General features: G+C 35.5%; 1 protein-coding gene across 1 annotated transcript in view; it reads right to left on the bottom strand.

The window, feature by feature from the left end:
• The window catches only part of LOC129255367 (laminin subunit beta-1-like), a 42,953-nt gene that overhangs the window by 16,240 nt on the left and 13,512 nt on the right, over positions 1-13,201 (bottom strand). The window contains exons 7-18 of the mRNA XM_064096069.1: positions 11,994-12,103; positions 11,251-11,475; positions 9,777-9,932; positions 6,102-6,229; positions 5,254-5,374; positions 4,301-4,493; positions 3,634-3,777; positions 2,724-2,955; positions 2,182-2,345; positions 1,419-1,643; positions 762-982; positions 12-108 (exon numbers count right to left, since the gene is read on the bottom strand). Of these exons, the coding sequence (XP_063952139.1) occupies positions 12-108; positions 762-982; positions 1,419-1,643; positions 2,182-2,345; positions 2,724-2,955; positions 3,634-3,777; positions 4,301-4,493; positions 5,254-5,374; positions 6,102-6,229; positions 9,777-9,932; positions 11,251-11,475; positions 11,994-12,103 (2,016 nt within the window). The remainder of the gene's footprint in view (positions 1-11; positions 109-761; positions 983-1,418; positions 1,644-2,181; positions 2,346-2,723; positions 2,956-3,633; positions 3,778-4,300; positions 4,494-5,253; positions 5,375-6,101; positions 6,230-9,776; positions 9,933-11,250; positions 11,476-11,993; positions 12,104-13,201) is intronic.

The following is a 13,201-nucleotide window of genomic DNA, read 5'->3' as shown; positions in this document are numbered from 1 at the left end:
CTGTAGCTTACCATAGCATCCTTCCCTAGGATCTCCCCAAAAGTTAGCTTCACAGTCACAGCACTCCCTTCCACCAAAGCCAGACCTACAGGCACACTGACCAGTGAACTGCAACATAAAAAAACCAAACAAAAAACAACAATCAAATATAAACAGGAAGAATTAATAAAGTTCATCAAGTGTAATTCATGACTTTCTCATTACATCTTGTAGATCATTTGGTACCAGGTGTATGAAAAATGGATGCATGGGGATGTAAAGTCACAGCAAATTCTGCAAATGAACATTGCCGGAAAAAAAAGCATTTTACAGGGATTTGTGTCCAAAGAAATGAAATATAAAATTGCTACAACATACTGCTTATTTTGCATACTTTGAATATTTTCTCCATTAAAGTTGATCATAATCAATATTTGAACACAATCAGACATACGTACAATGAGAAATTGAAAAAACAATAAAAAAGAACATCAAAGAATGACCTCAATTTTTTTCATAAAGGACAACGTTTGATATATTTTTCTAATAAAGCTTGATGGTAAATTTGGAATTCTTTATATCAATTGGCTGTTGATGCCAAGCATTAAGACCATGGCATCCCTCACTGGATGGTGAAAACAAATATAATAGTACTTATTATGCAAGCTGTGCTTATCTTGAGGGAGCCACAAGCTTCCAATGTAATTATCAATCATAAATATCATTTACAAGATTATCTGATATACATCAAACAAGAGCAAGTAAATCTCTCAGCATCTTACCTCATCACATCTTGATGAGACAGCTCCATATGAACAGCAATTGCATGCCTCACATCCTGTACCACTGGCCAACTTCCAATGGTCTTGAGCACAGCGGTCACACTGTTGACCAAGTACATTAGGTAGACATGGACATTGACCAGAGACAGGGTCACAAACACCACAGTTATTATCAAGGTCACACTGTGAACGGTCAGTTCCAAGGACATTACATTGGCAATCTACAGAAGAGAAAACAGAACTAATTAATCACACCATTCTTCACTCATCCCCCCCAGCGAAAAAAAAAAAATCAAATTTTTTCATAATCCGTGTAATATCTCCAAGAACAACATCTATGAGAACTCATCTTTTTTATCAACAATAAGTGACAGAATGTCTGTTAGAAGACATTGCAAAGTTTGTTTGAATAGTAATTTTTTTAGCCTCTGGAGTGTATAATAAATGTATGTCTGTTACTAATATTTCTTACATGAAAGGAATTTTATTCATGAAAAAAAAAATAGAAATGTCAGCAGATTTTTTTAATATATATCTTTATACATATTTTTATACATCAGTTGATATATTAGGCAGTGTTCTCTGAAGACAAAAATGATATCACAATAATGAGGTGGAATAGAATTTTAAAAGTGGACTAAGAAGTAATATGCATACCTCTGCATGTTCGTTGGATTGCATCCCCATAGAATCCTGGGGCGCATTCTTCACAGTTGAAACCAGCAGTGTTATAAAGACATTTCAAACATCGCCCAGTCCTTGCATCACAGTTGCCTGGTGTACTAGATAGAGTATTACCGTTACAGTTACACAGGTTACAAACACCTCTGGGCTCAGTTGGGTTCCCAAAGTAGTTATTATCACACTGATCACAGCGGATACCTGATGAAACAACAACATATCCAAGACTTTTAATAAAAGCTGAGGTAAGGAAAATATGGAGCAACTGACTTTATCTCAGAACATTTTCATTAAATGAATTAAGAACAAAACAGAATTTTCCATTTATACATTTATTCACCGACACTGACAATTCATACAGGAAACAATACTCAAAGAATTGTTATTTATTCAACCTATTCTTTACAGCTGAATGTAATTTTTCCACCAAATAGTCATGATGAACAGCATACAGGATCTAATTGTACTTGAATATATTTTAAATTCATCATGATTTATGCACCTAAATAAATTTCTATTCCAAAATTCTCTACCAAATATCTTAAATAGCTGCATTCCAGCAACCTACATTGTTTTGTGTATGGTGGAATACTAGGACTAGCATACAATATTACATCTGTGTGTCTAATTATTTGAATAGTAAATAACTTGGTCTCTTTCCACATCATGTATCCTGTAAGATGGGATATATCAAATTGGTTAAAAGTGATTGATTGAATATCATACTATGGCTTCTTACCTGTGTATCCAGCAAAACAATCACACTGAACAGTTTGAGTTCCCTGGTCTAGCTGGCAAGTCTCAGCAAATTGATTCCCGCTACCAGCTCCTCCTGGACAAAGACATGCCTGACATGGCAATGCGGAGCCTCTTGTGGGATCCCCATAGTAACCTCGCTTGCATCTGATTACATGAACAAAATGACATTCAAGATTATGTTTCATTATCTTTCTATGACATACGACCAGGCTGTCAGGGCCAATCCAACCCATTTACAAATTGATAAAGGAATCATGACCTTTTTACATAATGTTATACCTACTGTATACTGCAACAACAGGTGGTATGTAAATAATTTCTACAAAAACAAAGGTGGATTCATTTTACAGAGTACTTTAAAAGATTCCACAACTAGAATAAGAAATATCTTTTCAAAAATTCAAACATGAATGTAACTATATTCCTCATACACTGGCATCACAATATCATGAGAACTTATATACAGAGAAATCAGTGCCAGGTCATGCTCTGTGCTTGTTTTCTTCCTACATATGTATGTACCTTTCACATTCAAATCCAGCGGTGTTGCTTTGGCAATCAATACACTCTCCTGTACGTGGATCACAAAGGTCAGCGTGTCCATTGCAATTACAACGTTGACAGTTGGGGAAGTTCCAGTACCCTGGTTGACATTCATTACATTGCTGTCCATATGTATTGGGTCTGCAGGGGCACTGACCTGTTAGCTGATTACAGAACTCATTCAATGAACCAGTTCCGTCACAGTTACAAGCTATAGATATCACACAAGAAGTAGAGGGGTATAGAAAGAGAGATTAGACTGACAATGTTAAAAAAAACCTAATTCATTAGAAATAGTCCTTTGAAAACTACATGGATGAATAAACATTTATATCAATTTATTGACAGCAGGATCCTCACATGATGGATTGAAGTAAAAGGACTAAACATACGAATGTGAGGAATAATAAACATTTCATGTGAATGTTGCAAAATCGCACATTTGTACAATTACATTTGACAACTGTCATATTTGGTTTCTACTTTATCATTGTATCAGCGAATCTTTGTGATAGCTATCATTCTTAACTTCAACAAAATAACTATCAGTATCAATGGTGCAATAAGGAATGCAAAAAATCAAAGAAAATATCAAAGGATAAATAGTCTCCATGCAGAATTAATTCAGTAAACAAAACAGTGAAACAATTTCATAGTTTAATCATGGACAAATGTTGTTGCTACCCTGTTTACTAAGCTTCTGACTGCACACGACCTGAACTGTACATTGTGCAAATCCATCAGGGGAGTATTTTATCATCAGACAGTTACCAACTAACAGTCATAGACCTGTGCTTCTAAGCCTATCATAATCAATAAAAGTCTTCAGATCTGACAACTTGATGTTAATGAAATGCTTATCACGAGGAATTAGAATGGGTTTACTTACGAGTACAACCTTCAGGCCCAAAGCCATATGTTCCAGGAGCACACTGATTGCATGTACGGCCAATCACATTGGGTTTACACTGACACTGTCCACCAGTCTCATCACATATGTTGCTCAGTGAGCCAGCGGGATCACATTGGCAAGCTGGAAATATAAACATGAGATCAGTTAACATTCAAACGGCAATTCATTCAATGTGCCATTCAAACTTACATTTGAATTGTTTGCAATGTCGAGTCTGCTCTGTTGAAACAAACATCAAATGCTAGCTCAAGGCAAGCAGAATGCCCAAGAAATTGCTTACAAAACATTGCATTTGCTTATGTTATCTTTTGCTCTCATTGAGATTTGCATTTGGTATCAACAATAGCAGTAACATTAAATACATTCAAGGAAATCAAAGCCTTGACTGCCATCTAATAATGACCAACAAAATGTTTTCTAACAAAGAATTGCAATTTTTGCAATTCACACTTTCAAGCAAAAAGCAAGCAAAAGGTTTGAAATGCACTTTCTATTTGTTATGCATTCAGGCCAATAAACCAAACAGTCATACCTTATCACTTTCATTAAGTTTATATTCAGAAATAAATAGAATTGCATTCTGGACCATTTCTCTACTAGAAAAGATATCATATTCAAAGACAAGGATCATGAAGTGACTTACGAAGTGCACCATCAAAGGCAAGTGCAGACATGCTGAACATGAGTTCTTTACAGATATCAGATAGAGTTGCATGGTGAGCAGCCATGTGAGCTTCTCCACAACGATAATATTCCCATTGCTCACGACGGTATTGCTCAATTGGATCTGGTCCTTGGAAGATGGGATAGATGGTAGCCCTTGGCATCACAACCAACTACAAACGATGAGACAATAAAGAATAATCACACCCTTGATGTACAATTGATAGTCATAATGATGAAGCTAAAAATATACACCAACATGACTTTGACATAGAAATTCTATCATCTCTGATGGATCAATGTGATGGATAAATAAGTGAGAAAGAAACATGGCTAACTATTCAAAGAAAAAAAATGTACTTGGTGTAGTTGTAAGGCCTTATATATCTCAGGCAGCTATTAATATTGCTACACAATATATTGACAGAGCTCAGTCAGATCCCTAGCTATCAAATATTCCAATTGGAATGTAAGTTTATTCAGAATCTCTCTGATTTCTCCACTAATTTCTTTTGTCAGTTACATAAACATGAGTGCTATAGAGGATTTCAGTGATATTTTCTATGAGGATTATCTGGTCTGGTCTCACTTGCTTCCTTTTGGAGGCTGGTGCACTTATTTACAATCCCTGTGAGTAGTGAGCTGACCAGGCTTGTCCCTTAAATTGTTGGTGAATGGAGCAGCAAGCAGGAGGGCACCAGGCCCCATCAGGGTGTAGCTAGGAATTCTGGTGAGTGGTGCAAAATTGTATTTGAGGTAAAGATTGTACCTTTTCTACTATGCAATTTAACATCCATTTGTAGAAATTTGTTGAAATGTTTATTTGTAATTTGTCTGAGTACACTATATACAACGGAACTGTTGCTGGAATAGTGCCATGGTGTGTGCGCTTCATAAAATAACACCATTTATATCATTATTATTATTACTTACTGAGTCAAGTAGAATTTGTGCATTGCTGTCCTGGTTATCAGAGCTGTATCGTGTGAAGTCTACACGGATAGTATATGTCTTCCCAGTCTCAAGACACACTGGATTACTCAAGACAACATGTCTGGAAATAAACATATCATTTATTTAATTATTGTAACCATGACAGCAGGATCATTCATGCATTACCAGGGGGAATCTTCAGTTGTTTTCCACCAGTCACTGGGAGTTTTGGCCCGTTAGAAACAATACTCCCTCTTGGTGGTGGGCCAGCAGTGCAAAGCACCACCTTCCCAACTGGTAACAGAAAAAAAAAGAAAGGAAGAAAGAAATAAACGACAAGATAAAGTTGCTTAATTGCTGGTTACCCTCTTCCTTTGGACATACTTGGTCCAAATCCAAGCAGAACCCATCTCTGCTGCCTCAGAAGCTGCCAAATGCCCTTCCACACCAGCAAACTTGGCACACAGAAACATTGGGTGAATTCCTTGGTCTAAGACGTTTCTTGTAGGTATCAAGATCAACCTGTGGCTCATCATTCTCCCCCCTCTCAGAGAGCCTTAAGGGAGTGTTTCGTTCTGTGTTACTGTAGCCATTTAATACAGGTGCCCCGAGTAGCTAACCCAAGGCACCCCCAATGTCAGTCTCTCCTGGCAGTCCACCAGCCTATTCCTGGTTGCTAGCCAGACTTTCCTGGTACCCAGAAAAACAAGTTAAACAAACACGAGAACGCTACCTCATGCATTACATATAATAAAGATAAAGACACTAAAGAATCTAAAGAACTAAAGAATCAACTACAAAATAGCCAGTACATGAATATCAAATCAATCTGAATTGAATGTATTTACCTGCTTCCTGATGGCAAGGATGTAACAAGAAGGTCATCTTGAGGAATAGTATTACCACATACACTCTGTGTTGGGATCTCACCAGGACGATTAATAGTGATCCTTACATCTTCCCAAACTCCAGGAAGCTGAAAGAAACATTCACTTTGGTTTATTATCAGGAAATATAACAAACTATAATGTCCAGGGGCCTGTAACACAAAGGTTAGTGATTAATCGTACACTTGATTTTCACGATGATTGTACATTGTAGTCAATGGAATCAATCATAGAAAAATTTTCTACGATCATTGCTAAGCTTTGCGTTACGGGCACCTGATCAAATTAATTTGGGCCAGATTGATCCAGCTTAGAACAAAGAGTAACCTGGTTCAGTAACTTTGCTCAGGCTTTCTACATAATCTAGACAAGTTCAAAATACTTTGGTAGGAAGCCAGTCATAGTAGATTGACCCTGATTAGGGTAGACTGACCCTGATTTCCTTTGCCAAGCTACAGCTTGACTAGGCTAAAACAATTTGAAAAAACAGAAATACAGACCTAACACTATTTATCATCAATTAATACAATAATATAAGTAAATAAGAAACATCAGAAAATTTTGGGGTAGCAATTAAAAGGAGCTTTATAGTACTGTCAAGAGTGTCAAAGCTTATAATAGATTGATAATTTCATGAAAATTATACAAAAAATATGCACTGGTTCCTGGGCCATGACTTTAATAGGCACAGCAATTACTCAATAACTGGTTATTCAATTTGTGCTAATTTCAATAAAAAATTGTTTAATATCTCAATATTATCACAAAACTGCATTGGTCAAAGGCCAAAACTGTGTGCCCGTAAACTGAATGCAAAAGGCATGGGTTGAGTGAAGTCGATTTAGCTGGAGTTAAGCAAGATTTCCACTTTGGCGAGTTGGAGTTGCGAGTCATACGCGAGCTGCGCGAGCTCTAACTCGCCTTAACTCGCACAAGCTCGCGTGAAATTTACATTTTTTTCTGGAATTTGCTTGAGTGACAAAAGACTCAACATGGAGTTCACTACGCTTGCTGTACGAGTGAACCGAGCGCCAAACGAGTCAGACCGAGCTTAGTATGAGTTGCAGTGACCTTTATACGACTTAAAGCGAGCTATGAGCTATGAGTTATCAAGATTTTGTTACGAGTGATAAGAGTTTCATACGATCAAGGTGAAGGAAATGCACATTTTGGGCACTCAAAGATGGATGCCGGCGGCGCGCCGGCGTCAACACCAAATCTTAACCGAAGGTAAAGTTTTTGAAATGACATCATAACCTAGAAAGTATATGGACCTAGCTCATGAAACTTGACCATAAGGTTAATCAAGTATTACTGAACATCCTGCATGCGTTTCAGGTCACAAGACCAAGGTCAAAGGTCATTTAGGGTCAATGAACTTAGACCATGTTGGGGGAATCAACATCAAAATCTTAACCCAAGGTTGAGTTTTTGAAATGGCATCATAACTAAGAAAATATATGAACTCAGTTCATGAAACTTGAACATAAGGTTATTAAAGTATTACCAAACATCCTGCTTGAGTTTCAAGTCACATGACCAAGGTCAAAGGTCATTTAAGGTCAATAGACTTTGGCCAATTGGGGTATTGTTGAATGCCATTATAACTTTGAAAGTTTATGAATCTGATTCATAAAACTTGGACATAAGAGTAATCAAGTATCACTGAACATCTCATGCGAGTTTCAGGTCACATGACCAAAATCAAGGGTCATTTAAGGTCATTGAACTTTGGCCATTTTGGAGATTATTATTAGATTGCTGCCATAACTTTCAAAATTTAGATACAGTTTAAAAAATTTGGATATAGGGGTAATCAAGTATAACTGACAAGTCTTATGGGTCACATGATCAAGGTCAAATTCAAAAGTTGCAAAATGACACAATATTGAAGGTCACTGGTCTTTTTTCCGTGGTGATTAGTGTCTCAGTGGTTTCTTTTAATTGTTTTCATTCACCTTAACATCAACATTAACATGGAATCAAACACACCTCTGCACAAGGAAACACATAACAAAAACAAAAAAAAACATCACTACATAAACCACAACAAAACATAAAGAAATGAAGAAGCAGGGGCTTGAGTTGAATGGATTTTCATCTCTATTGACACAGACAAAAGAATCATGTTCTGTATTAACCCTTCATGACTATTTCTGCTCGTTTTGCAGCTTTCCAATTCAGACATCATCCAACACTTTTGAATCCTGCTCTTTTCGTCATGGCATGATCATAACAAGCATGGTATCATTTTAAAGGAAACTAAATGATCTTTTGAATTATATCAAATATGCATTGTGTAAAATTGTGAGTTGGGAGAAATTAATGGCCAAAATCAGATTTCAAAACTTTTTTGCTCGTTTTGCAGCTTTTCAATTGAGACTTCATCCAACACTTTTAATCTTGCTCTTTTCGTGATGGCATGATCATAGTAAGCATTGCATCACTGTAAAGAGAATTAAATGATCTTTAAATGATGTCAAATATGCATTGTGTAAAATTGGGAGTTGGGAGAAATTAATGGCCAAACTCAGATTTTCAAATTTTTTGAGGGGTTTATATATGGCAAAAATATAGATCCATGGACATTTATCATTCAGCTGGCATGTCAATGAGCACTCGCAACGCACTCTGAATAAACTCATACGAAACTCGCTGTAACTCGGGGTGCTCGATCTAAAATCGCTCTTATCTCGTGGGCACCTCCACTTGACTCGTAAAACGATCGCAATGCTCGTATCTCCCTCTTGAAAACTCGGAACGCACTCGCGTATACTCAGATGTGGCGAGTTATTACGAGTTATGACGAGTTTATCTCGAGCTTCTTACGAGTTATTGTGAGTACTGCGAGTATATGACGAGTTTAGGTGAGTTCAACACGAGTTACAGCGAGTTAGCAAAATTTTTGAACATGTTAAAAAATTTTGAAACTGCTCACGACTTCAAGGAGAGTTGTCCCGAGCTTGAAAGAGCTCCGCCGAGCCATGCCGAGTTGTCGCGAGTTATCCGGAGTTTCATGGTGAGCTTTATGCGAGTTATCGCTAGTGCCTCATTTTGGCAACTCTCCATAACTCGCCATTACTCGCGATGTTAACTCGCCAAAGTGGAAACCTTGCTTTAGATGATCATTGTTTTTTTTAAACTCTTATTTCCACTATCATAGCCATAGGGTACGATAGGGTAATATATTAAGTCATGCCTTGCATAAAAAACAATTAACTGCATAAAATACACTTTTGTAAGGGATGCCACTTGAATTTAATACTTGTAGTATGCTCTACAAAGATTAATTGTATAAGTTGGTGGAGGACAGGAAAAGGAATTTCAGATAATCATCATGAATGCAGAGTAATCTAAGATGACGGCTGTATAGCAGAAAGCAAATTGAGTGTTACTAAAGGTCTTCCTATTATTTCACCAATGAATAAAACCAAAACTACATTATAAATCTTGATCATGACTTGTTAAAAGGGCGAGTGAGCAACATGTTTCCATTCGTACTGGAAAAGTGCAAACTTATTATATTGACTATGATTATATTTTCTATCTGGTGATACAATGTATATGTACACGAAAATAATAAGACATATCCTGTACTCAATGAAATGATGATTTAGTCTACTTTGACATACTTACCAATGGTTCATATCTGAGGATAAGATCATAATCACCAGACATTGGAAGATTACTAACAGTAAACTCAATACCACCTCCTTCATGTATCCTCATAAATCCAGGACCAGTCCAACCAATGTAATCAACTTCTCTCATACGAGGATAATAGTCAACCAACTAAGGATGAAAAAATAAAAAATTTATGTTAACAAAATGAAATTATATTTTAGAGAGTCTGGTATATAAACAAATGCATGCATTAAAAGGAGGCAAATAAGGTATTAATCATAAAATGTATTAATGTCTTTTCAAGATTTAAAAAAAATGCATGAGAGATGACTAATCAAAACAAGTTTTTCAACGTTACTGTATCCAATTTCAGTACAGAGAGAAGAAATTGCTATATCTCTATTATTTTGTTTGTTAATTAACAGTATGTACAGATATCAAATGATTATCAAGCTTGTTCAAAATATCAAGTCTAATTTTTTTCTAAAAATATTCAATGCAAATTAAAAATTTCATAGACCCTATAACAAAAAGAATTTCATTATAATGCATCAGTTAAAGAAGTTCATCTAATGAAATAAAAGATGTAGAGATTTATTATAAATGATGAATATCAATCAACTAGTTGATTATAGGAACCTGGTGCATTATTCAATGAACTTAACCCTATTTTAACTGGGCTATTTCAGACCAGGATATACTGGGGGGAAGGGTCAATTTGACCCCCCTCAGATCTCAGCCGCTGATTGCGCAATCGCAGAGAAAATTTGTATGCACATAGAGCTCAATGTAAACTGCAAGACTGTATAGTAAAATCTTCAAAACATTGTTTAAATATTCTTTCATTAATTAATTATTCAAATAAGCATATACATGAAATTTGCCCTAATTTTTTTTTTTTTGTATGGTTTTGCCTTTAACTAGCTAGTAGAATGTTAATTTTTGGTGAGAGTATAAATTCTTACAAATCTAATAAATAACAACAAAAAAATTGCCAAAATATAATTAATTTCTTATGTATTTCATTGTTTTTAAAATTCTAAGGTATTAGGTTTTTCTTAGGTTTTTCAAACTTTTATTTTTGATTGTTTTTCCGATGAACTTTGTCAGGGACCCTTGTGCAATCATAAATAGCATAAAATAAATCCATTTAAACCAACAAAAGTAAAAATAATCATACATTTCTGATTTTTCGTTGAAAAACACAATTTGCATGGCCTTTGTACACAGAATCAGGTTTTGAGCAATTTTGGGTCTGACATGCACTTACAAAGTAGCGTAATTTCAAAACCAGAAGCAGAATTTGATCTCAGAAGATGCGCAAGACTTGAAAGTAAAAAGTCAGCGAGCAGCACGGTCAAAAAATTTTGTGTGACAGCGTAGTGACAAAATTTGTCAAGGGGGGGGGGGTCAAATTAACCCCCACGCCCAGTTAGAATAAGGAAATTAGAAGCTCCAGTAGCAAACTAATAAAGATTACACTCACGGAAAGATCGGCGACAGCTCGTGCATACTCCGCTTCATATGTGTAATAATCCATGTTGACATAAAAATAGCCTGAGTTGACAGTGTTGCATTGTCGTTCTCCAATGTTACGTCGGCATGGACATTGTCCTGAAACCTGGTTGCACGAGTTGTTGTACGAACCGCCTGGGTCACACTCACATTGTTTACATCCATAAAGATCAGCACTCAGGCCATAATATCCCTCCTGTAAATTTCAAATATCACAAATCAAAATTATGAGAATCCACTGGATTATCATTACCATATTACTTGTTCTTTCCTTTATTTTACCTTTTATTCCATAAAACGATGGTGAGATCTGGTGATTTAATAGAGAAATTGTTCATGCTATTCATATTAGTGACAATCTTCATAGACATTTCATTCATGTGTAAGACAATCACTTTATTAGACTTGCTTTCATGAACTATGCAAGTTCTAACCTACCTTTACATTGTACTTGGCACACACCTGTTTCTTTAGGAGCCCTAATACCATTCATGCTTCATAACTCGTGTGAATTTTTGCAACAACTATTTGTGTCACATCCAACAGAATTGGTTTTAACTATAACTCATTCACTCACTCATACCTAAATACAAAAAAAAACTATAACTCTCAAGTACAATATGCATTTCAATTTTAATATTTATTCTAAAGGTATAACAGTAAATATTTACTATCAATGTTCAAGCTAGAATGATAAGATTTCAAGATACTTACATAGCACCTGTCACAATTCTGGCCAGTGACGTATCTCTTACATCTGCAGTTACCAGTAGTCTTATCACATCCCATGTTATTCTCAGATCCAAGAAGGTTACAGGCACATTCTGAAATAGTAACATCACACAGAAAATTGAGTAACAGTCAAGGAAATTACATTCAGGGAAAATTTTGTTTTAGAAATGAAAAACATGCCGGTAAAGGCAAAAATTCCTGCAAAAACTCCATTATTACATGTACCTTACATGTATTAAGATCACACTTTTTTTCTGAATTATTTATTTTTTTAATACAATATATCAGCATATTATTTTTTTCTTGTTTATCAATGAAAGAAATAATCCTTTGAAAATTCTTTCAGGGATCCTATGAAAACTCTCTTTTCTAAAATCTAATTAAATTCGATTTATACATTAATTAAACTAATACAGTAATAAAGATCATAATAGTTATACTACATGTAGCTTAAAGTACTTATTGCTTATGTCAAAGCATTCTACATTAAAACACTATAATCACCTTCCCCATGTAATATGAGATTGAAATACTGCAATATCAGGCAAAGTGGAGAGGTGCAATTATCAGCTGATTTTGTTTTGAATTGACCTAAACCGCTGAAAAAGTGTCGCTGTAAATCTGCCATAACTTTTGAAAATAACCATGAATCTGAGTGATGTTTAAATTTTTGGAAAGAAGAATGATTACTTTGACTGCTTGTTAAGTTATAGTTTTGTTGTTTGTGGAGTAAAAATACGAAAAATATGTCAAAAAATGAAAATTAGTAGTCGAAAAAAATTGCTTAAATTTCAAATTTTTAGGTCTTCGGCATGAATGAAACTAAGATATGTCAGAAAGTAACTATTCAGGTAACTTTGTGTGAAAGATCAGTTCTTGTAAACACGGGATACAGATATTTCTGGAAATTATCCAACTCCTTACGATTTTCAACCAATGAATTTGTTTTCGCGCCAAGTCAGCCCACTGAAAATGATGACGTCATCGCCCAACTTCAGTCCCGTATACTCACTTTTTTGTTTGTTGGACGATGAAGCAGTCAATGTTGTAGCGTGCGAAATCCCTATTCATGTATCAGATAATTTGACGTATTAGCAAGGTGACCAGTGAAATGTAGCTTTTTGTAAGCGTCATTTCATCACTGATCACGGTAATCGTATGTCAGTTAAGTAAAATACAGACGATAATGA

This window comes from Lytechinus pictus, chromosome 3 (assembly GCF_037042905.1).
Source record: "Lytechinus pictus isolate F3 Inbred chromosome 3, Lp3.0, whole genome shotgun sequence".
Classification (NCBI taxonomy): domain Eukaryota; kingdom Metazoa; phylum Echinodermata; class Echinoidea; order Temnopleuroida; family Toxopneustidae; genus Lytechinus; species Lytechinus pictus.
Note: the sequence above shows the minus strand (reverse complement) of the source record. Positions and strands in the feature narration are given on the sequence as shown.